This window comes from Rhinopithecus bieti, unplaced genomic scaffold (assembly GCF_001698545.2).
Source record: "Rhinopithecus bieti isolate Rb0 unplaced genomic scaffold, ASM169854v2 scaffold_4967, whole genome shotgun sequence".
Classification (NCBI taxonomy): Eukaryota; Metazoa; Chordata; class Mammalia; order Primates; family Cercopithecidae; genus Rhinopithecus; species Rhinopithecus bieti.
In genome coordinates, this window is record NW_016804726.1 from 1,278,009 (window position 1) to 1,302,557 (window position 24,549).

The window sequence follows — 24,549 nt, forward strand, 5'->3', positions numbered from 1 at the left end:
CGCCTGGGCGACAGAGGGAGACTCCGTCTCAAAAAAAAAAAATACAAAAAATTAGCTGGGCATGGTTGTACATGCCTATAGTCCCAGCTTTTTGGGAGGCTGAGGCTGCAATGAGTTGAGATTGTGCCACTGCACTACAGCCTGGGCAACGGAGTGAGAGTCTGTCTTAAAGTAATAATAATAATAATAATAATAATAATAATACGTCCTACACCTGTAGTCCCAGCTACTTGGGGAAGCTGAGGTGGGAGGATTACTTTAGCTGAGGAGGTCAAGGCTGAAATGAGCCATGATGGAGCCACTGCACTCCAACCTGGGTGATACAGTGAGACCCTGCCTCTAAAATAATGATAATGAATAATAATAATACATCCCTGGCTGGTCGTGGTGGCTCACACCTGTAATCCCAGCACTCTGAGAGGCTGAGGTGGGTAGATTCCTTGAGGCCAGGAGTTCAAGACCAGCCTGAGCAATGTAGTGAAACACTGTCTCTATAAAAAATACAAAAAAATTAGCCAGGGGTGGTGGTGCGTGCCTGTGGTCCCAGCTACTTGGGGGGCTGAGGTGGGAGGATCGCTTGAGCCTGGGAGGTCAAGGTTGAAGTGACCTCCAGCTTGGGAGACAGAGACCCTGTCTCAAAAACAAAACAATTATAATCATACTACATCCCTATGCAAATTAATTGAGTACATACTACATCCCTATGCAAATATAATTGAGTACATGTGCAGGGATTTTCATAGATTAAATTCTTGGAAGTGAAATTTCTGGGTCAAAGTGAAAGGACATTTTAGCATTTGGAAGATTTTTGGCTGGAAGCAACAGAATTCCTAGCTCAAAATGGGAGTTTGTTTTCTCACATAAAAAACCAGGTGGGGCAGTACCAGAAGCAGGTAATGTTTTGAGTCAGACTTTTTTTTTCTTTCTTTCTTTCTTTGAGACGGAGTCTTGCTCTGTCGCCCAGGCTGGAGTGCAGTGGTGCCATCTCCGCTCACTGCAAGCTCCGCCTCCCGGGTTCACGCCATTCTCCTGCCTCAGCCTCCTGAGTACCTGGGGCTACAGGCGCCCGCCACCATGCCCTGCTAATTTTTTTGTATTTTTAGTAGAAACTGGGTTTCACCGTATTAGCCAGGATGGTCTTGATCTGACCTTGTGATCCACCCGCCTCAGCCTCCCAAAGTGCTAGGATTACAGGCGTCAGCCACCGCGCTCAACCGGCATATTTTTTTAATCAGTGAGTTTGAGTATCCTAATGATTTATTTTCCTGTGAATTTCCTTTCTTTGTTCTTTCCCCTTTTTTATTTTTATTTTTATTTTATTTTATTTATTGATTTTTTGAGACAGAGTCTTGCTCTGTCGCCCAGGCTGGAGTGCAGTGGCACGATCTCAGCTCACAGCAACCTCCGCCTCCCGGGTTCAAGCAATTCTTCTGCCTCAGCCTTCCGAGTAGCTGGGACTATAGGCGAGTGCCACCAAGCCTGGCTACTTTTTGTATTTTTAGGAAAGACAGGATTTCGCCATGATGGCCAGGCTGGTCTCGAACTCCTGACCTCAGGTGATCCATGTGCCTTGGCCTCCCAAAGTGCTGGAATTACAGCCATGAGCCATCATGCCTGGACTTTTTTTTTTTTTTTGAGGCAGGGTCTCACTCTGTTGCCCAGGCTGGAGTGCAGTGGCACAATCAAGGTTCACTGCGGCCTTAAATTCCTGGACTCAGGTAGTTGCTCTGTCACCCAGGCTGTAGTGCAATGGCGCAATCTTGGCTCACTGCATCCTCTGCCTCGCAGGTTCAAGTGATTCTCCTGCCTCAGCCTCCCAAGTAGCTGGGATTACAAACGTGTGCCACCATGCTCGGCTAATTTTTTTTTTTTTCTTTTTCGAGAAGAGTCTTGCTGTGTCGCCCAGGCTGGGGTGCAATGGCACAGTCTTGGCTCCCTACAACCTCTGCCTCCCGGATTCAAGAGATTTTCCTGTCTCAGCCTCCCGAGTAGCTGGGATTATAGGCACGTGCCACCACGCCCAGCTAACTTAATTTTTGTATTCTTAGTAGAGACAGGGTTTCACCATGTTGGCCAGGCTGGTCTTGAACTCATGACCTCCCAAAGTGCTGAGATTATAGGCGTGAGCCACTGCGCCTGGCCCCCAGCTAATTTTTATATTCTTGGTAGAGATGGGGTTTCACCATGTTGGCCAGGGTGGTCTCGAACTCCTGACCTCAGGTGATCCACCCACTTCGGCCTCCCAAATTGCTGAGATTACAGGCATGAGCCACCGTGCCTGGCCAGAAAGCCAGTCTTGAATTGCCAATACCATCCCTCCCCCATCCCTGGGCAGCGGCCACGTGGTGCAGAGAGAGAATTCATCCAACAAAATATTGAATCATAACTTTATTTAACCTTAATTAGCTCTGTATGGGCACTGTCTCCAAATATAGGGTTTAGGGCTTCAACATATGAATGGGAGAGGGGGCACAAACATCCAGGCTGTAACACCCTCCCTATAAGAATTTTCTGGCTGGGCGCGGTGGCTCAGGCCTATATTCCCAGTACTTTGGTAGACTCAGGTGGGAGGATTTCTTGAGCCCAGGAGTTCGAGACCAGCCTGGGCAACGTGGCAAAACCCCATCTCTAAAAAAGATAAAAATACAAAAATTAGCCATGTGTGGTGGTCCCAGCTACTCAGGAGGCTGAGCGGGGAAGATCAGTTGAGCTCGGGAGATGGAGGCTGCAGTGAGCCAAGATCACTGCACTCCATCCTGGGCAACAGAGCGAGACCCTATCTCAAAACAAAGAAATTTTGTTCCCAGAGAAGGGAAGGGTGTGGGGTGTTAGGTGCCTGGAGGGCTGGGGCCTTTGGTCTCCTGATGCCTTGTTAATGAGGCTGCCTGATGCCTGTCTCCACAGTGTCATTGAACCCAGGATCCAGGCTGACTGCATGGCTTTGAATAACTTTCCTAGCCTCTTAGAGTACTATTTTTCTACCTGATGGGGATGTTGTGAGATTTAAATAAATCTCGGTTATTTAGTGACAACTCATTTTCTTGTAGAGCAAAGCTAGAGATAGAATGGCCCTTTTGTTCAAAAGCTCCTGTGACTCCTCTACCTTGGGGTGGAATCCACAGTCTGCCCCCTCTACAAAACCTCTATGGGCCGGGTGCTGTGCGTGGCTCATGCCTATCATCCCATCACTTTAGGAGGCTGAGGTGGGAGGATCACTTGAGACCAGGAGTTTAAGACCAGCCTGGAAGGCCGGGCGCGATGGCTCACACCTGTAATCCCAGCACTTTGGGAAGCCGAGGTGGGCGGATCACAAGGTCAGGAGATTGAGACCATCCTGGCTAACATGATGAAACCCCATCTCTACTAAAAGTACAAAAACTTAGCCGGGCGTGGTGGCAGGTGCCTGTAGTCCCAGCTACTGGGGAGGCTGAGGCAGGAGAATGGCATGAACCCAGGAGGCGGAGCGTGCAGTGAGCCAAGATCGTGCCACTGCACTCCAGCCTGGGTGACAGAGCAAGACTCCGTCTCAAAAAAAAAAAAAAAAGACCAGCCTGGGCAACATAGCAAGACCTTGTCTCTACAAAAAATTTTAAAGGTTAGTGAGGCGTGGTGGCACATGCCTGTAATCTCAGCTACTTGGGAGGCTGAAGTGGGGGGATCCCTTGAGCCCAGGAATTTGAGGCTGCAGCGATCATGCCATTCTGGGCAACAGAGTGAAACTGTCTGAAAAAAGAAAATGAAAATACTTCTACATGTGGTCTTCCCTGCTAATCTCTCTGACTTATTCACCACCCTCCGCACTGCCCACTCTGCTCCATCCTTACCAGCCTTCTTGCGCGTTCTCAGATTTACCAACAAGGCGCCTCCCTCAGGACCTTTGCACTCACTGTTCCCTCTGCCCGGAGCCCTTTCCCACCAGGTATCCACAGGGCTGGCTTCCTCACATCATACACGTAGATCTCCATTCAAATGTCAAAGTGAGCCAGGCACAGTGGCTGATGCCTATAGTTCCAGCACTTTGGGAGGCTGAGATGGGTGGATCACTTGAGGTCAGGGGTTTGAGACTAGCCTGGCCAACGTGGTGAAACCCTGTCTCTGCTAAAAATACAAAAAAATAGGCCGGGCATGGTGGCTCACACCTGTGATCCCAGCACTTTGGGAGGCCGAGGCAGGCAGATCACAAGGTCAGGAAATCGAGACCATCCTGGCTAACATGGTGAAACCCCGTCTCTACTAAAAATACAAAAAATTAGCAGGGCATGGTGGCACGTGCCTGTAGTCCCAGCTACCCGGGAGGCTGAGGTAGGAGAATTGCTTGAACCCGGGAGGTGGAGGTTGCAGTGAGCCAAGATTGCGCCACTGGTCTCCAGCCTGGGCAACAGAGCGGAACTCCCTCTCAAAACAAAACAAAACAAAAAAAAACAAAACCAAGAAGTAGCCGGACATGGTGGCAAGTGCTTGTAATCCCAGCTACTTGGGAGACTGAAGTACAAGAATCTCTTGAACCCGGGAAGTGGAGGTTGGAGTGGGCTGAGATCATGCCACTGCACTCCAGCCTGGGCAGCAGAGTGAGTCTCTGGCTAAAAAAAAAAAATCAAAGTGGCCTTTCAGACTACTCAGAATTATAGCACCCTGTCACTCTATCTTATTATTTTTTCTTAATTGAGTGTATCCTTCCTATACTATGTGATATATTTACTGTCATGTGCCTCTCCACTAGAACATACGTTCTAAAGAAAGCCTTTGTCAGCTGGGCACAGTGGCTCACACCTGTAATCCTAGCACTCTGGGAGGCCAAAGCAGGCAGATAACCTGAGGTCAGGAGTTTGAAACCAGCCTGGGCAACATAATGAAACCCTGTATCTACTGAAAATACAAAAATTAGCCAGGTGTGTGGTAGTGCACACCTGTATTCCCAGCTACTCCAGAGGCTGAGGCAGGAGAATCACTTGAACCCAGGAGATGAAGGTTGCAGTGAGCTGAGATCGTGCCACTGCACTCCAGTCAGGGCGATAGAGTGAGACTCCATCTCAAAAAAGAGAAAAAAGAAAACAAAGGGGGCCGGGCACGCTTTCTCATGCCTGTCATCCCTGCACTTTGAGAAGCCGAGACAGATGAATGATCTGAGGTCAGGAGTTTGAGACCAGCCTGGCCAACATGGTGAAACCTTGTCTTTACTAAAAATACAAAAATTAGCTGGGCATGGTGGTGGGCTCCTGTAATCCCAGCTACTCGGGAGGCTGAGGCAAGAGGATCACTTGAACCCAGGAAACGGAGGTTGCAGTGAGCCAAGATGGCACCATTGTACTCCAGCCTGGGTAACAGAGGGAGACTCTGTCCCAAAAAAACCAAAAACCAAAACAAAAACAGTTTTCCCTTGAACTTGAGGGTGTCCGTAAGGTATTGTAGCTCAAGCCTGTGTGGGAAAGGGCAGGTGGCCTCTATGCCCCTTGTCCCTTGAGGGCACCACACAGTCTAGGAGTCCAGGGGGCTGTGGGTGGGGAAGACACCGCCCTGAGGGTGGTCATCGCCCTCAGGGACGCCCCTCCCGACATGGGGAAGGGAATGAGAGTGAGAGTGAGAGCACCCAATCACAGGGCCCACAAAGTGGGGGTGGCCGACAGCAACCCGGCTTTGCTGACTGATGGACTGTGCTCTCTCCCCCAGAGACTGATGGAGAGGCAGAAACGGAAGGCGGACATCGAGAAGGGGCTGCAGTTCATTCAGTAAGCCTGCATGTGGCCAGGGCTGGACGGCTGGGTGGGCAGGGGTGGGTTCTCTGAGAGCCACACTCTCCCAGCGCTCCCTTTCCTCACTGCTGAGCCTTTACTGCCAAGGCTGCTGTGTGTGCTGGGGTGTGGGCAGGTGGAAGGAGCCAGGAAGAGGCTGGTGTGGCTGGGCTTGAACTCCACATACACACATGCTCCCTGGCCCAGGTTACCCTTCGATCTTGTCCGGTAGATAATTCTACCTTCACCCTTCACATTTGCACTCCCTGTTAATTCTCTTGCATGACTGCACGAGTTTTCTGATCAATCAATAGTCCCTGTTTATGGAGCACTTACAATCTCAGTCTCTACACGGGGAGCTTCACATCTGTGTCTTCTTTGAGACAGAGTCTCTCCTTGTTGCCCCAGCTCGAGTGAATGGTGCTCCTGACCTCCTGGGCTCAAGTAATCCTCCTGCCTCCGCCTCCCAGGTAGCTGGGACCATAGGTGCACACCACCATACCCAGCTAATTTTGTTTGTTTGAGACAGAGCCTTGCCCTGTTGCCCAGGCTGGAGTGCAGTGACATGATCTCAGCTTACTGCAACCTCCCGGGTTCAAGCGATTCTCCTGCCTCAGCCTCTTGAGTAGTTGGGATTACAGGTGTGTGCCACCATGCCCAGCTAATTTTTGTATTTTTAGTAGAGATGGGGTTTCGCCATATTGGTCAGGCTGCCTTGAACTCCTGGCCTCAGGTAACCCGCCCACCTTGGCCTCCCAAAGTGCTGTGATTACAGGCATGAGCCACCGCACTAGGCCAATCTTTTTAGTTTTTTGTAGAGACGGGGCCTTGGTATTTTGCCCAGGCTGGTCTCAAACTCCTGGGCTCAAGTGATCCTCCTGCCTCAGCCTCCCAAAGTGCTGGGATTACAGACGTGAGCCACCATGCCTGGCCAATCCATCATCTTTTTAGTCTTCACAACAACCCAGTAAAGTAGGTGGCCTTATTTTCATTTTGCAGATGAGAAAGTTGAGGCTCACAGAGGTTAAGCAACCTGCCTCAGCCTCCCGAGTAGCTGGGATAACAGACGCGTACCACTGCACCCAGCTAATTTTTGTATTTTTAGTAGAGACGGGGTTTCACCATGTTGGCCAGGATGGTCTCGAACTCCTGACCTCATGACCTGCCCTCAGCCTCCCAAAGTGCTGGGATTGTAGGTGTGAGCCATCGCACCCGGCTCGACATTTGTTTTTGTTTTGTTTCTCTTTTGTTTTTACACACAAAATATTTTGAGTAACCTTTTTCTCTTATTGCTCTCAAGTAGGTCCTCAGAGGCATAATTATCCAATGCTAATGAAGCGTAGGTATCGTGGCCTCTCACTTGCACGAGCCCCTTCCGAGGCCCTGAAAGGCATGCACCCTTGCAATCCTGTGTTCATCATTTTGTGTTCTTTTTCTTAAATAGAGCTCCCCATAAAACTGGAGTTTGCCTCCATGTTCCCTTATATACTCCCCACTTTTGTTCTCTCACACAGACCAATAAAACACTCTTTGCCTTTTCTTTTCTTTGTGATGGGGTCTCCCTGTGTGGCCCAGGCGGGTCTCAATCTCCTGGGCTCAAGCAGTTTTCCTACGCCAGCCTCCCACGTAGCTGGGATTGCAGGCGTGTCCCGCTGTGCCCAACGTACTCCCTTGCCTTTTCTCACCCATGTCACCGCAAACTGGGTCCCTTTTCACACGACCTCGGTGTCCGTGCTGCTGTCACAGAGTGAGTGTTCATATTGACACAACACATTCTCCTTCCTCAGTGCACAACATAGTCACTTTTCCTGGCTGCTTCTGGAGGGTGTGCTGCGCTGGGCTGATTTGATTAGGAGTTTTGGGAGCACCTAGAGCATGGCCCGAGTTCAGCAGCCACTCCCTGGGCCGTTGGCCAACCCCACCTTGCTGCCATGGCTGGGAGTTTGCAAACCCTCCTCAGACTTGGTCATCAGAGCGGCTGCTAGCTCATCTCTCTTCATGGGCGGCAGGTCCTCTCCCATTTTTGGGAGTGAGGGTTTGATTTTGGGGAAGTACTCCAATTTATTCAGAGGCCAGTCTGGTGAACAAGGTGACTCCAGCCACTGCTGTCTTCCATCAGAAGAGTTCTGTGTCTCCAGCCTCAGTCACCGATATCTGTGGAGCTGGATCCCCAGCCCGATTCTCCCATTTCCCCTACAGGGTCATTGTGAGGGTTAAGGGGCCAGGTGGTGCTTGGGGTAAATGTTCACTCTTGTCCCCTCCTTCTCCTTTCCAAAGGGGAGTTCTAGGGAGGCGCAGCTACAAGGCAGCCTCCCTGAAGCCGTCTGTTGGCCTCCTAAGGCTTTGCAGGAAGCACAGTGGGACTCAATGCTTTTCATATCAGTCCTGCTATTTTTGCCCCACTTCTCCTATGCTGTGTTGCTGCATGTGTGCCTCATGTGCTTAGCACGCCCTGAGAGCCCTAAGTGAATGGAGACAGGTGGGTTGGCCCCAGCTTGCGGAGGACCTTAAGATGTCTATGGCTGGGTGCGGTGGCTCACGCCTGTAATCCCAGCACTTTGGGAGGCCAAGGCAGGCGGATCACAAGGTCAGGAGATTGAAACTATCCTGGCTAACACAGTGAAACCCCGTCTCTACTAAAAATACAAAGAATTAGCCGGGCGTGGTGGCGGGTGCCTGTAGTCCCAGCTACTCAGGAGGCTGAGGCAGGAGAATGTCATGAACCCGGGAGGCAGAGGTTGCAGTGAGCCGAGATCACGCCACTGCACTCCAGCCTGGGTGACAGAGCGAGACTCTGTCTCAAAAAAAAAAAAAAAAAGATGTCTTAGGACGCTGGAAGAGGGGAGGCTGGAGGCAGGAGGCCAAGAGGGTAGTGATGGGGTCCTTGGTGGGGCAGCAGAGGGGACAGACACTGCAGCAGTATGGGGAGGGATGGCAGGGCCGGGGCCCAGACAGTGGGGAGGCAAGTGGGAGGTGGGCTGGTGAGCCCCGATGTCACAACTGGGAACACCTTCCACACATACGTGCACACACAGCCTTCCCAGCGTTNCGAGACTCTGTCTCAAAAAAAAAAAAAAAAAAAAGATGTCTTAGGACGCTGGAAGAGGGGAGGCTGGAGGCAGGAGGCCAAGAGGGTAGTGATGGGGTCCTTGGTGGGGCAGCAGAGGGGACAGACACTGCAGCAGTATGGGGAGGGATGGCAGGGCCGGGGCCCAGACAGTGGGGAGGCAAGTGGGAGGTGGGCTGGTGAGCCCCGATGTCACAACTGGGAACACCTTCCACACATACGTGCACACACAGCCTTCCCAGCGTTGCGCCTCTGCCCACCTCTCACGCACTGGCCTAGGCCGCTCTTTCCTGCCCAGGTGCTGGCGGCATTTCCAGGCAATGGAAAGATCCCCCCAGCCCTGCCTCCGATGCCTTCCTGCCGAGCAGCCTTGGGCAAGTCCCTGCGCCACTCTAAGTGTCTGTTTTTCCCTCTGGAATGAGGGGCTGGGAGACAAAGCCCAGCTTCCCTTCCAGCCTGGCCATTGAGCCTATCGGAGAGATGAACCTCAGTTCTCCTCGGCTGATGCCCTCTTTCATACTGAGGGCGCATTAGCCACAGGAGGGAGCAGGTGTCCAGACCCCACCTAGAATGATTTGTTGAGTCCAGCATGAGGGGCTCACAGGCTCAGTGAAGACCTGGCATTGGCTGGGGCATGTGTTAGTGGGAGTGGACAGGGTAGGGACTGAGTGTCTGTGGGCCTGTGCTCTCGGGTTTGATGGGCTGTGGTCCTTCCCAAGGCCTATGCTAGGTGTTAATTCCCTGACGACGCTCATGCTTCCTGCCTTTTCCTGCCTGCTTCTCTCCCTGCCACTCCTGCTACAGCAGCCCCTGCACCATCCTCTCCTCCTGGCCTTGAGCTGCAGCTGGAGCCTTCCGCTGCTCTGCCTTGGCCCGAGTCTGATTTTCCTCTTCTTGTCCTTTTCCAGTCCTGGGGGCCTCCTAGGCCCAAGTGTGGCTCCTCCCTCCTTCCCCTCACGTAACTGAGAAAGGGCTCGGAATGCCTGCTTGCCTTTAGGAGAGGGCTGGTTTTTTCAGCAGCAGGGGCTGGGGCTGGGTCAAGGGCCAGAGGTAGAGCTGGAAGTAGGCTGAGCTAGGGCTGGCTTAGGGCTAGGGCTGGCTGGGTTGGGGCTGGAGCTGGGGCTGTGGCTGGAAGTAGGGCTGGAGCTCAGGCCAGGCTGGAGGTGGGGCTGGGGTCAGTCTGCTCTTTCTCAGCACCTGTACCTTGGAAAACCTGGCTGTCTGGCCCCAAGAAACATGCAGGTCCTTTCATCAGAACTGGAAGTCTTGCATGGTAATGATTTAGGGGAAGAAAACCGCTGTCTGTTCACCCTAGTCCACAAGGTGATGGCTGAGGTCTGAGTTAGAGGAGTAGCTCTGGACCTCCATGAAGCTGGGACCGCTGGGCTCACCGAGACCTCGTGTTCTCTTTTCCTACTAGGTCGACACTACCCCTAAAGCAAGAAGAGTATGAGGTGAGTGTCAGCTGTCAGGCTGAGCAAAGGGGAAGGGTGGAGATATGCAGGGGAGAGGCTTGGGCCAGGTGCCCGAGCTGGGGCCAGAGGTCATGAGCCCCCTATACACCTTGCCCCCAACAGGCCTTTCTGCTCAAGCTGGTGCAGAATCTGTTTGCTGAGGGCAATGATCTGTTCCGGGAGAAGGACTATAAGCAGGCTCTGGTGCAGTACATGGAAGGGCTGAACGTGGCCGACTACGCTGCCTCTGACCAGGTGGCCCTGCCCCGGGAGCTGCTGTGCAAGCTGCATGTCAATAGGGCCGCCTGCTACTTCACCATGGTGAGCCTGGCACCCTCCTTTCTCTCCTCCTCCGCTGTCCTGATCACCACATCCCTCTGGATGCCCAGTGGAGCCAGGCCCATACTCCAGTGAGCCTGTAGACCAGGGCCAGCCTCCTCCCAGCCTACGTTCAGAATCTCATTGTCCTGGTGGCTCTCAATCTCAACTGTACAACATGCTCAGCTGGAGAGCTTTTAAAAGTATGATGCATAATAAAAAGGTTTTTTTTTTTAAATGATACTGATGCCCTAGCCCTACCCCAGATGAAGTAACTTAGAATCTTGGGGTAACCCTGGGCCTCGGTGGGAGTCTGACTTCTCCTGGTCCTCCTTCCCGGCCCCACTGTTCTTTCCATAGCCTCAGCCTCATCACTGTTTCTTTACAGATTTCAGTGCCTTCCTCCTCCCCCTCCTCTCCTCCTTAGAGCTGCAGCCTCCTCCTCTTCCCTGTCCTGTGCACCCACTGACTCAGGTTCATGAGATCCTGTGGGAGGCTCTGCTGCAGGCTCTCTAGAGGACCCCGTGACACCTCTGCCATCCAGCAGACTCTTCTGGATAAATGGCTCCCGGATGCCTCAGGGTTAACCCTTGTATACACTCTGCACACAGAGCTACCTTCATGGTCTCACTGCCTCTTAGAGATGCCATTGTTACTCTCAGCCCATCATGTTCTGAACCAAAGGCAGAGATGGATATAGACTTGTTTGAATGATCAGGCTGGTGGTTGTAGATCTTCAGGCCCTTTCCTGCAGTGTCCCGCCCAAGCCCACTGCAGCCCCATCAGCTAGACACGCAGATACCCTTGATCAGAGGCTGGACACCAGGGTGCTTCCTTCTCTCCTGGAGCCTCGAGCCCTGTCCCTGACCCAAGACTTCAGCTCCTCTATCTCTGCCAAGAAGAGAAGCTGGTGTTCATTCCTAGGCAGGGGCAGGAGGCCTGGGGGAGGGAGGGTCATAGGTGTTGACCAGTGACCACCTGCTCCTCTCCGGCAGGGCCTGTATGAGAAGGCGCTAGAGGACAGCGAGAAGGCACTGGGCCTGGACAGCGAGAGTATCCGGGCATTGTTTCGCAAGGCACGCGCTCTCAATGAACTGGGACGCCACAAGGAGGCCTACGAGTGCAGCAGCCGGTGTTCCCTCGCCCTGCCCCACGTGAGTGTGGCTCTGCAGCCACGCTGGTGCCTGCTCAGAGGCCAGAATTCTAACCTTCTGGCCCTCACTTGGGCCCAGCCACCATATCCTTGTGTCTCAGCTTCCTCCCCTGTGACTTGCAGATCCTGACGTTAACACTAGCTCCCATTCTCTGAGCACTGAGTGGGTGCCAGGCACTGCTAGGATACGTTGTGTGTATTAACTCACCTAATCCTGGCAATAACCCTAAGAGGCAGATACTGTGATTATCCTCATTTTAAAGATGGGGCCAGACACAGTGGCTCATGCCTGTAATCTCAGCACTTTGGAAGGCTGAGGCAGGTGAATCACCTGAGGTCAGGAGTTCGAGACCAACCTGGCCAACATGGCAAAACCCCATCTCTACTAAAAATACAAAATTTAGCCGGGCATGGTGGCATGCGCCTGTAATCCCAGCTACTCGGGAGGCTGAGGCAGGAGAATTGCTTGAACCTAGGAGGCGGAGATTGCAGTGAGCTGAAATTGTGCCACTGCACTTCAGCTCGAGCGACAGAGTGAGACTCCATCTCAAAAAAAAAAAAAAAAAAGGCCAGGCACGGTAGCTCATGCCTGTAATCCCAGCACTTTGGGAAGCTGAGGTGCATGGATCACCCAAGGTCAGGAGTTCGAGACCAGCCTCGCCAACATGACGAAACCCCATCTCTAGTAAAAATACAAAAATTAGCCTGGTGTGGTGATGCACACCTGTAATCCCAGCTACTTGGGAGGCTGAGGCAGGAGAATCACTTGAACCTGGGAGGCAGAGGTTGCAGTGAGCCGAGATCGCACCACTGCACTCCAGCCTGAGCAACAGAGCGAGACTCCATCTCAAGGAAAGAAAAAAAAAAAAAAGCCCAGGCATGGTGGCTTACACCTGTAATCTCGGCACTTTGGGAGGCTGAAGAGGCTGGATCACGAGGTCAGGAGTTTGAGACCAGCCTGGCAACATGGTGAAACCCCGTCTCTACTAAAAATACAAAACTAGCCAGATGTGATGGCGGGCACCTGTAATCCCAGCTACTCAGGAGGCTGAAGCAGGAGAATGGTGTGAACCCAGGAGGCAGAGGTTGTAGTGAGCTGAGATTGCGCCACTGCACTCCAGCCTGGGCGATAGAGTGAGACTCTGTCTCAAAAAAAAAAAAAAAAAAAGAAAAACAAACAAAATATGATGTAAGTGTTTTGAAAAAAATAAATGAAGGGGGCCGGGCGCGGTGGCGTCAGGCCTGTTAATCCCAGCACTTTGAGAGAGGCCCGAGACTGGGCGGATCACGAGTCGAGGAGATCGAGGGAACCATGCCTGGCTAATACGGTGAACCGCGGGTCGGTCGTACTAAAAATACAAAAAAACTAGCGGCGACGAGGCGGGCGCCTGTAGTCCAGCTACTCGGGAGGCTGAGACAGGAGAATGGCGTGACCCGGGAGGCGGAGCGTTGGCAGTGAGCTGAGATCGGCCCACCTGCACTCCAGCCCTGGGGGCAGAGCCAAGACTCCGTCTCAAAAAAAAAAATAAAAAAATAAAAAAAAAAAATAATAAATAAATAAAATAAATAAATGAGGGGATGGAGGCATGGAGAGAAAACCACTTACGGCTGGGCGCGGTGGCTCACGTCTATAATCACAGCACTTTGGGAAGCCGAGGTGGGTGGATCACTTGAGCCCAAGCATTTGAGACCATCCTGGACAACATGGTGAAATTTCATTTCTACAAAAAATACAAAAATTAGCCAGGCATGGTAGCACATGCCTGAAGTCCCAACTACTTGGGAGGCTAAGGTGGAAGGATCACTTGAGCCCAGCAGGTTGAGGCTGCAGTGAGCTTTGATCACGCCACTGCACTCTAGCCTGGACAACAGAACGAGACCCTATCTCAAACAAAACAAAAGAAAAGACGAAACTGACTTACCCAAGATCATGACAGCCAGTAGGTGGCAGAGCTAAGACTTGAACCCAGGCAGTCTGATTCTAGAGTCAGTGCTTTTAACCTCTGCACTGAAGAAGCACATAACTGACATAAGGAGTAAAAGGGTGACCTCGGCCAGGTGCAGTGCCTCATGCCTGTAATCCCAGCAGTTCGGGAGGCCAAGGTGGGCGGATCACGAGGTCAAGAGATTGAGACCATCCTGGCCAACATGGTGAAACCCTGTCTCTACTAAAAATATAAAAATTAGCCAGGCGCTGTGGCGTGTACTGTAGTCCCAGCTACTCAGGAGGCTGAGGCAGGAGAATTGCTTGAAGCTGGGAGGCGGAGGTTGCAGTGAGCCGAGATCGCGACACTGCACTCCAGCCTGGTGACCGAGTGAGACTCCGTCTCAAAAAAAAAGTTACACAGGCATGGTGGTGCACACCTATGGTCCCAGCTACTCGGGAGGCTGAGGCAGGAGAATTGCTTGAACACAGGAGATGGAGGTTGCATTGAGCTGAGATCACGCCACCACACTCCAGCTTGGGCAGCAGAGCAAGACTCTGTCTCAATAAATAAAATAAATAAATAAATAAATAAAGCCAAAGTCTTGCTGTCATAGCTGTCACTAGGTGGGGAAGAAACAATGAGAAATTATCAACAGAGAGCCTGTGAGGTGGCCCTGGACTGCTCGCAGCTGGTTACATCCCCCTCTCCCCATTTACTTATCCACATATCAAATATTTTTTGAGCGCCCCTGTGGGACACAGATCTGTGCCCCACAGGGTCCCGCAGCCCACTGGAGACAAATGAAGGCAGCTGGGGTCTAAGCCTGGCTCCACCTGCGACTCCCAGCCTGAGTGTGAAGAAGCACTTCCCATCTCTGCACATCAGTTCCACATCTATACGATCCCCTTCCTACTTTATCCCTGAAATAATGGATGTGAAAGAAGTTGGGGAAAGGTAAATGCTAGTCAGGAAGGGTGGAAAGGAAAAGAGTGACCAGAATCCTGGAAGACTCCCTGGAGGAGGTGGGGCTTGAGTAGGGCAGAAAGTGGCAAGAAGGATTTGGGTGGGCAGAGCAGAGGACAGGCAGTGTGCACAGTGGCCAAGGATATTGATGCTAGAGAGCTGGCCTGGGTTTGGGTTCTAATCTTGGGTCTGTCACCTACTAGTTATGTGACCTTGGCCATGGCTTAGCTTTTCTAAGCCTTGGTTTATACCCCTGTAAAATGGGGTGATGACCGTGCATCCTAGGGCTGTGCCAAGGATAGAATACGAAAATCGTATAGGGCAGTTAGCACAATGGCCAGACACAGTAAGTGTTCAGAACACATTTGTGTTATCATGCTCATTGCTTATTATTCTTGTTTCTCTAATTCTGTTTAGTTCACAATTAAGAATCTTTCTTGGCCAGACACAGTGGCTCATGCCTGTAATCTCAGCACTGTGGGAGGCCAGGGTGGGAGGATCACTTGAGCTCAGGAGTTTGCAACCAGCCTGAGCAACATAGCAAGACCCTGTTTCTACAAAATTTTTTTTTTTTTTGAGACGGAGTCTTGCTCTGTTGCCCGGGCTGGAGTGCAGTGACCAGATCTCAGCTCACTGCCAGCTCCGCCTCCCAGGTTTATGCCATTCTCCTGCCTCAGCCTCCCATGTAGCTGGGACTACAGGCGCCCACCACCTCGCCCAGCTAGTTTTTTGTATTTTTTAGTAGAGACAGGGTTTCACTGTGTTAGCCAGGATGGTCTCGATCTCCTGACCTAGTGATCCACCCGTCTCGGCCTCCCAAAGTGCTGGGATTACAGGCTTGAGCTACAAAAAATTTTTTAAAAAATTAGCTGGGCATGATGGCATGCACCTGAGATCTCAGCTACTCAGGAGGCTGAGGTGGGAGGACTGCTTGAGCCCAGGAGGTGGAGGTTGTAGTGAGCTATGATTGCAGCATTGCACTTCAACCTGAGTTTGACAAAGCAAGAGCTTGTCTATTAAAAAAAACAAAAGACAGCCTTTCTGTATGACCATAGTCCCCTGATCCATATAGCATTTTAGAGTGTCCACGATAGATCCACACCCAGGTCTCACTGGTACTTACTCATAAGGAGGACAAAGCAGCTTTCATCCCCACCACAGGGGATAGAAAGGAGCCGGGACCCAGTTAGGGTTAGTAAATGGCCAGACGAAAGTAACTAAGGGCTCCTGGCTCTGCTTGAGGGAACTCTCTCTTTTCCCAATCTTTGTTGGCAAACATTCACCGAGCCCCTGCTCCATGCTGGGCACTGGGGATCACAGATGACTCCAACCCAGGCCCTGGCCTCCAGAAGCTTGTCAGTGAGGTCGGAGGTAGACACATGCCCAGATGTCAGTGCCTTCCTTGCCCCTTTGTGCCTGGACCCCAGCTTGTAGCCATCTGTTTCTTTGTTCACTGTCTGATCTCCCCCTTTGGATTGGAATCTCCATGAGGCCTGGGCCCATCTGCCCTGTTCGCTGGGGTATCCTTTGCCCCTCACTCATGCTTGGCACGTAGTGCATGTTCTATATTACAGCCTGGGAAGGGAAGGAAGGATGGTTGCTGTCTAGTGGTCACTAAGTGTGGTCCAGGCACTGTTGCAAGCTTTCCACGCCCTGGCTCCTTTGGGCCTTACAACCCTGTGCCTCATCTATGTATCCTCACTTGCTAAGGGTTGCAGAACATTGTTTCGTTTTAGAAACAAGTTGTAGAACTATATAATGTGACCTCATTCCTGTTTAAAAAAAGAAAGAGACAGCCAGGCACAGTGGCTCACGCCTGTAATCCCAACACTTTGGGAGGCTGAGGCGGGTGGATCACTTGAGGTCAGGAGTTCAAGACCAGCCTGGCCAACATGTTGAAACCCCTGTCTCTACTAAAATACAAAAAAAAAATAAAAATTAACTGGGCATGGTGGCACATGCCTGTAATCCCAGCTATGCGGAAGGCTGAGGCAGGAGAATCTCTTGAACCCAGGAGGCAAAGGCTGTAGTGAGCTGAGATCACACCACTGCATTCCAGCCTGGGGGACATAGCAAGACTCCGTCTCAAAAAAACAAAACAAAAAAAAGAAACAATCCCCAAATCCCCGCAAAACAAAAACTAAGCTTTTTTTTTTTTTTTTTTTTGAACAGGCGGTATTGCTGTTGTGTAGGCTGGGAGTTCAGTGGCGTGCATCTCAGCTCATGCAGCCATCTTGCCTCTTGGAGTTCAAGTGATTCTCCTGCCTCAACCTCCTGAGCTAGCTGGGATTACAGGCACCCGCACCATGGCCCCGGCTTTTTTTCTATTTTTAGTAGAGCATGGGGTTTCACCAGTTGGCCAGGGCTAGCGGTCTTGAACTTCTGACCTCGGCGGTCGATCCGCCCACTCAATGGCGCCTTCCCAAAGTGCTGCGGATGGTACAGTGCATGAGCCAGAACTAAGCATTCTTTTTTTTTTGTTTTTTTTTTTTTGGACGGTGTCTCGCTCTGTCGCCCAGGCTGGAGTGCAGTGGGCCGGATCTCAGCTCACTGCAAGCTCCGGGGCTTCGCCGGGTTCACGCCCATTCCCTCCCGCCTGGCCTCAGCCTCCGGAGTAGCTGCGGACTACAGGCGCCCGCCAGGTCGCCCGCTAGTTTTTTGTATTTTGAGTAGAGACGGGGTTTCACCAGTGTTAGGGCCAGGATGGTCTCGATCCTCCTGCCTCGTGATCCGCCGCTCTCGGCGCCCCCAAAGTGCTGGGATTACAGGCTTGAGCCACCGCGCCCGGCCTAAGCATTCTTTATAGGTCTGCATTCATGCATTCCTAGAAAAGAGCCCTAAGGAAACACATCAGCCCAGCAGAGTGCGATTCCCTCCTGGAAAAGCCTAGGGCGAAGGCGGAGACCCAGGGAGCACTTGCTCTCCCTGTAACATTCTTCCCTTCTACAGTGACACTGTCACTTGCTAAATTTTAGAAATAAAAAGACTATACTAAAATAAAAACAAAGTGATTCATTTTCTACCCCAAATAAAAGGAAAACAGAAGCATGGGGTGGTGGTCCTGGTGCCACCACTCATTAGCTGTGTGACTTGGACAAGCCAGGGTCACCTCCTGGGGCCTCACTTTCTCATCCGTAACATGGGGTGACCATGACCTCCCCCCGTAGGGCTGCACAGGTGTCCAGGAGCACGGCTTTGTGAGCCCGGGCAGACTGACCCACCACCCTGTGTCTTGTCCTCTGCAGGATGAAAGTGTGACTCAGCTTGGTCAAGAGCTGGCCCAGAAACTGGGGCTGCGAGTTCGCAAGGCATATAAGAGGCCCCAGGTAGGTGGGCTCGGGACCCTGGGAGGGTCGGTGTGGATGTGAGGAGGTCTGAAGCGAGGGACCAGGCACCGTGGAGAATGTGGGTGAGGGTGGCCAGGGCCAGGTTAGGACAGAGGGGGGCGACAGCAGGTGATCTTCCTTGTCTGTTGGCTGAAAGCCCCGGAACCGTTCAGAAAAGGAGATAGCAGCCACCGCTTCTAGCTCACCTTAGACTCCAGCTGTTGAAAACTACTCCCTCCCTGCGCTGGCTGACTTTAATCACCTGGAGGTGGCCTGAGTTGACACTGGCGTCCTTCAGCATTATGTTCTAAAATAACCCCCATATGGTGCAAATTTGAAGTGTCGGTATCCGTTTGGCTGGTTCAGATCCACACAGATTCATTTGGCACCTGCCAAGGGCCACGAGGCTGCACATGGGAAAGCTCGTGACTCGAGTCTCTGCTGTGACCTTGAGCAAGTTAGTTCATCTCTTTCCACCTTGGTTTCCTCATCCGGAGGATGGAGATAATTTATGCCCACCCCAGAGGGCTCATGGGAGAATTAAAAAAAGAGGTGCCTCCCGCCTGTAATCCCAGCACTTTGGGAGGCTGAGACGGGCAGATCACCTGAGGTCAGGAGTTCGAGACCAGCCTGATCAATATGGAGAAACCCCGTCTCTACTAAAAATACAAAAATTAACCGGGCGTGGTGGCGCATGCCTGTAATCCCAGCTACCCTGGAGGCGGAGGCGGGAGAATCACTTGAACCCGGGGGACATAGGTTGCGGTGAGCCAAGATCGCGCCATTGCACTCCAGCCTGGGCAACAAGAGTGAAACTCCATCTCAAAAAAAAAAAAAAAGAGAGAGAATGGGCTGGGTGCAGTGGTTCATGCCTATAATCATAGTACTTTGGGAGGCTGAGGTAGGCAGGTTGCTTGAGCTGAGGAGTTCAAGACCAACCTGGGCAATATGGCGAAACCATCTCTCTCCAAAAAGTACAAAAATTAGTCTGGTGTGGTAGTGCACGCCTGTAGTCTCAGCTACTTGGGAGACTGAGGTGGGAGGATCACATGAACCCCAGAGGTCAAGGCTGCAGGGAGCTGAGATCACACCCCTGCACTCCAGCCTATGGGACAAAGTGAGACTGTCTCAGAAAAAAATTTTAAAAATTAACAAATAAGGCCGGGCGCGGTGGCTCAAGCCTGTAATCCCAGCACTTTGGGAGGCCGAGATGGGCGGATCACGAGGTCAGGAGATCGAGACCATCCTGGCTAACACGGTGAAACCCCGTCTCTACTAAAATACAAAAAACTAGCCGGGCGAGGTGGCGGGTGCCTGTAGTCCCAGCTACTCGGGAGGCTGAGGCAGGAGAATGGTGTGAACCCGGGAGGTGAAGCTTGCAGTGAGCTGACACCCGGCCACTCCCCCCCCCCCCCCGGGAAAAAGTGAGACCCCCCCCAAAAAAAAAAAAAAAAAAAAAATTAAATAAGTAAAAAGATAGAATGTTTGAGACGGTGTCTAGCATGGTGCGTGACACACAGTAGAGGTGTGCAGGGAGGTCCTCTGCCCAGGTCAAGGTTGGCGGAAGAAAACCCCAGAATCTGACCCAGAGAGACAGAGCAGGTGATTTCCGGCAGGCCTGGGGACAGGGACTCAGGAGACACTGCAGATCCCAGCTGCCTGTGTCAGGGCTTCTTTCCTGCCCCAGCTAAGGGGACCTTGAGCATCTTTTCAGAATCTTTACCTCTGCCCACCTCTCTCCAATCTCTGGCAGGAACTGGAAACCTTTTCTCTGCTCAGTAATGGCACTGCGGCTGGCGTGGCAGATCAGGTAGGACTGGGGCTGAGCCAACCTGTCTTGATTTATCCATTATGAGAGGTTTGGATTCACTCTCTCCGGGTATAAATGACCTCAGGCAGCGGGTCCAGGGGCCTCCGCCTCCCCAGGAGGTGCCTCCCATGACCACGGGGGCAGGGTGTGGGGACAGGCCATGGCTGCTGTTGGCAGAGAGTGGTCATTGCCGGGGAGCCACTGGGGGCAGCCTTACTCATGGACCCTGGCCAGGACACAGTCTGGGCACCTGGTCCCACGTGCCTTCCTTCTGCCTCCCGCCCCACATTTCCTGCTGTGTTGCTTTTTTTCTCACCAGCCTTTCTGCAGGTTCAGTCCCCTGGGCCTCGAATGTCTTCCTCTTCCCCACCCTGCCTTTCTCTAGCTCTTCGCTTTTCAAAGCCCAGCTCAAGGGCATGCCCCTGCTGAAACCCATCCTGCTCTCCCTGGCTCAGTGACTCTGCTGGGGAGAGGCAGCTGAGACTGAGGATTCTGACGAGGAAGAGCCCAACTGGGCCCTGCAGCCTTGCGCAGGTCCTTCAGAGTCCACATTCTGAAATGCGGACCATCCCTCAACAGAAACAGGGGAGGAAAGTGCTTGATAACCCGGTACACGGGACCCAGCAGGAAATGAAGTGGGCAGTCACTGCGGAGAGCTGCTGTGCTGTCCCGAGCTAGGGACTCCTTCTAAGGGCCAAGACAGGCCTGGCTCATCCCGGGAGGTGGGGCAGGGCCTGGCACACAACTAAGACCCCTGCCCCCTACTCACCACACAGGAGCTGCTCAGGTAGACTTTGAGGCTTTCTGGAAAGTGAGGGATGGGCTATAAGAGCACTGATGGAACCCGAGGTCCTGCCACCTTGTACGTTAAGGGAAACTGAAGCACAGAGTGGGACGGGGACAGGGCCAGTGTCACACAGCGAGGTAGCAGCAGGCCTCCCTCCTCCAGAGCTTTGCAGCACTTTCTTTCATTCATTCCAAAAGGAGGCTCACAAAACACTCTTGGCCCTGGGCCTGAGAGAGCTGCATCCTTGCCCTCAGGGGCCTCCCAGCCTGCAAAGAAGGCGGGTGATGATCTGCCTTTGTAGCACTCATGGTATGTGTGCCAGGCACGGTGGCTCATTCCTGTAATCCCAGCACTTTGGGAGGCTGAGGTGGGTGATCACTTAATTTCGGGAGTTAAAAACCAGCCTGGCCAATACGGTGAAACCCCATCTCAACTAAAAATACAAAATTAGCTGGGCGTGGTGGCGTGCACCCGTAGTTCCAGCTACTTGGGAGGATGAGGCAGGAGAATCACTTGAACCCAGGAGGCTGAGTTTGCAGTAAGCCGAGATCACGCCATTACACTCCAGCCTGAGAGACAGAACAAGACTCCATCTCAAAAACAAAAGAAATTATTAGGCCTGGCACATACCAGGTGCTCCAAAGAGGAAACATTAAATGAATGAGAAGTGATTTGTCTAAGTTTACCCAGTATGGGCCAAGCACTGAGCTTGGGGTTGGGTACGTGATAAACAAAACAATTCTGTTCCCTGCCTTCAAAGGGCTCACAGTCCAGGAGGGACATTAGGACATTAGCCAGATCATTTCTGGTTACAAACCGTGATGAGGACTCTGAAGGCAGAGTGTGGGGAGACCTGAGCCATTGCAACTGGGAGGCCTGATTTAGACAGGATTCAGTGACATTTAAGCTGAGACCGGAAGGTTGAAGAGGTAGGAGCAGGTGTGCAGGTGAAACAGCATTCCAGACCAGGGGAAGGTGTTTACAAAGACCCTGAGGCCTGGAGGAGTGTGGGAGGAGCCAACGCTAAGGCAGGCAGCCCCCTGGGGGTCCTGGAACAGGAGATATAAGCCAGACCGCTTGGCCCCTGGTGAGAAGCTCAGTCTTAGCATTGGGAAGGCATTGAAGGGAGGCAGCATTAATTCTATTCATTGATTCAGAAGGTATTTATTGAGTACTGCTTTGTACCCAGTGTCAGTTCAGACGCTGGGAATAGAGCACTGAGGTAGCTTCTCATCACAGCAAGCGGAGCTGGGGCTGGGCAGGCACAGCAGATGCTCAAAAGATATTTGTTGAACGACTGATGACTGTGGCCAGGGGGCCACAGCAAATATGGGCTGAATGCCCAGCTCTCCAGGGCCAGGCCTCAAAGCCCTGCTCAGTCTGCAGCCAGATGACCACAGATGGTGCCATCTACGCAGGCACTCCCAGTCCCAGCCAGGCCGTTCACCCATCCCTGCAATCTTTCTGGGCTCCTCCTGCACGTTCATAGAGGTCAGGCGGGGCATGGTTAGGGAGGGCTCTAAGAAGCCCACAGTGGAGAGGACCAGTTCAGACCTGCCTCATGAACTCAGTTTGCCCAACATGGTACCCACATGTGCACGTGCACACACGGAGTGGCCCTAGGACACATGAGGGCAGGGTGGTGTCCCAGCCAGAGCCCCTGGCCTTCTGTCAGTTGTGCACAGACACAGGTAAACGCAGGCTGCAGGGGTCCTTGTAGGTTCTCCACCATGAGCACCCTATTCGCTCAGCCGGCTGGTCATTCCACATGTGCATCTGAAGTGGGGATGGTCCAGGCTGTGCCCTCAGGGAGCTGCTTATGACCCAGGAGCCAGGCAGAGGCCCTACAAGACAGAGTCTGTGCAAGAGCTGCCTCTGGCAGTATGGGGAGCAAGATGCAAGGAGGGCTGTGAGTTCCAGGAACAGAGAGCCCAAGGCAGCCTTGGTGGGAGAGGGCTTCAGTGAGGCAGGGAAGCAAGACTAAGAGGAAGGGAGAGCTGGAGAGGGGGGAAACGGCACTCATGACCAGGGACACAGCCTGCGCAAAGGCTAAGCAGCAAGAGAGAAAGACACCCCAGACCACAAGACCAGTTCCTCCCATGGGGCTCAGAATAGCCTGGGCTCTGCAGTGGGACGTGCTTTGGCTCAGATCCTGAGCCCGCTCCTTATCTACGCAGGCCACTCCATCCCTCAGAGCCTTAGCTTCCTTCTCTTTCACAGGGGTCCAGTACCTGCCATTTTTGTGGAGGTTACAGAATTACAGTGGGTCAGTGTGAAAGCTCCCAGCAGGGCGTCTTCAGGAGAGATAGAGCTCCATAGACCTTTGTTGCTAAACGGATGTCACCAGAAGGAGTGCCATGCAGAAGGGCAGGAAGAGTGAGCCTGGCAGGCTGGGTTGATGGCATGGGCAGGAGGGCTGAGAAGGCGACTTTGTCCTGTATGACTTGGGAGCCATGGGCACGACGTAGCAGGGAGAATCACCGCTTTCCCTAGAGATGTTCATCTGGTACCTCTCTTCCCTCAAAGACTTTATGTGCCAGGCGCGGTGGCTCACGCCTGTAATCCCAGCACTTTGGGAGGCTGAGGCGGGCGGATCACAAGGTCAGGAAATCGAGACCATCCTGGCTAACACAGTGAAACCTCGTTTCTACTAAAAATACAAAAAAAATTAGCCGGGCGTGCTGGCGGGTGCCTGTAGTCCCAGCTACTCGGGAGGCTGAGGCAGGAGAATGGCACGAAGCCGGGAGGCGGAGCGTTGTATGAGCCGAGATCACGCCACTGCACTCCAGCCTGGGCGACAGAGCAACACTCTGTCTCAAAAAAAAAAAAAAAAGACTTTATGTACTTACCATGAGGATAGCAGCTCTGTGATCCAGCATGGCGGCCTTGGTTTGGCAGCCAATCTGTGGTGAGCAAACACTCCAGAGACTGAAGTGCACACATTTGCCATGTGCTCCATGGCAGGCTCAGATGCAGGAAGGCGGTGCAGGGTGTTGGTGCAGGTGTGGGTGGGGGAGTGTACAGTTCCAAGGGACAGACTCAGGGCAGGCTCTTGGATCAGACAGCCCTGCTCTGATCTGTGCATGGCAACTTTCTGGGCTGACATTTCCATGCCATGGGATGCTACCTCGCAGGGCGCCTGGACCGAGGGCTAAACCCCACAATGGGTGTGAGATGCTGGCCTGGGCTGGCGTGAGTCAGGATGCCGGATGAATCTAGCTCCTGGTCCTGTGGCTGCTGGTCCTGGGAAAGGAAGGCTAGTGGTGGAGTCTGGTCCTCCATCTGGCCCTCTGTAGGGACACCGAAAGGGCGGGGCCCCCCAGGGCCTTATCAGGGAAGCAGGACTTGAGCTGGACTCTGAAGGACTCAGAGAAAAAGGGGAGGTTGTCAGGACAGGGAAGGATGCACCACGGCCTGAAGTTCAGAGCGTGGGAGCTGATGAATAAAACACCAGCTCTCCCAGGCCAGTTTCCTGATAGCTGGGACTCAGGAACTTATGCTGTGCATCTAATAAACACAGGCCAGGCATAGTGGCTCACACCTGTCATCTCAGCACATTGGGAGGCCGAGGCAGGCGGATCACGAGGTCAGGAGATCGAGACCATCCTGGCTAACACGGTGAAACCCCATCTCTACTAAAAAATACAAAAAATTAGCCAGGCATGGTGGCGGGCGCCTATAGTCCCAGCTACTCAGGAGGCTGAGGCAGGAGAATGGTGTGAACCTGGGAGGCAGAGCTGGCAGTGAGCCAAGATCGCGCCACTGTACTCCAGCCTGGGCGACAGAGTGAGACTCTGTCTCAAAAAAAAAAAAAAAAAATTCAAAAATTAGCTGGGCGTGGTGGCATGTGCCTGTAATCCCAGCTACTCGGGAGGCCGAGACTAGAGAATCACTTGAATGTCGGAGGCGGAGGTTGTAGTGAGCTGAGACCACACCATTGCACTCCAGCCTAGGTGACTGAGCAAGACTCCATCTCAAAAAAAAAAAAAAAAAAAAAGTTGGGTGTGGTGGCTC

General features: G+C 52.6%; 1 protein-coding gene across 1 annotated transcript in view; it reads left to right on the top strand.

Moving 5' to 3' along the window:
* The window catches only part of ZC3H7B (zinc finger CCCH-type containing 7B), a 65,990-nt gene that overhangs the window by 13,080 nt on the left and 28,361 nt on the right, over positions 1 to 24,549 (top strand). Inside the window, exons 2-7 of the mRNA XM_017870285.1 lie at positions 5,668 to 5,726; positions 10,217 to 10,250; positions 10,374 to 10,571; positions 11,564 to 11,722; positions 17,858 to 17,938; positions 19,692 to 19,748. Coding sequence (XP_017725774.1) covers positions 5,674 to 5,726; positions 10,217 to 10,250; positions 10,374 to 10,571; positions 11,564 to 11,722; positions 17,858 to 17,938; positions 19,692 to 19,748 — 582 coding nt within the window. The 5' untranslated portion in view covers positions 5,668 to 5,673. The remainder of the gene's footprint in view (positions 1 to 5,667; positions 5,727 to 10,216; positions 10,251 to 10,373; positions 10,572 to 11,563; positions 11,723 to 17,857; positions 17,939 to 19,691; positions 19,749 to 24,549) is intronic.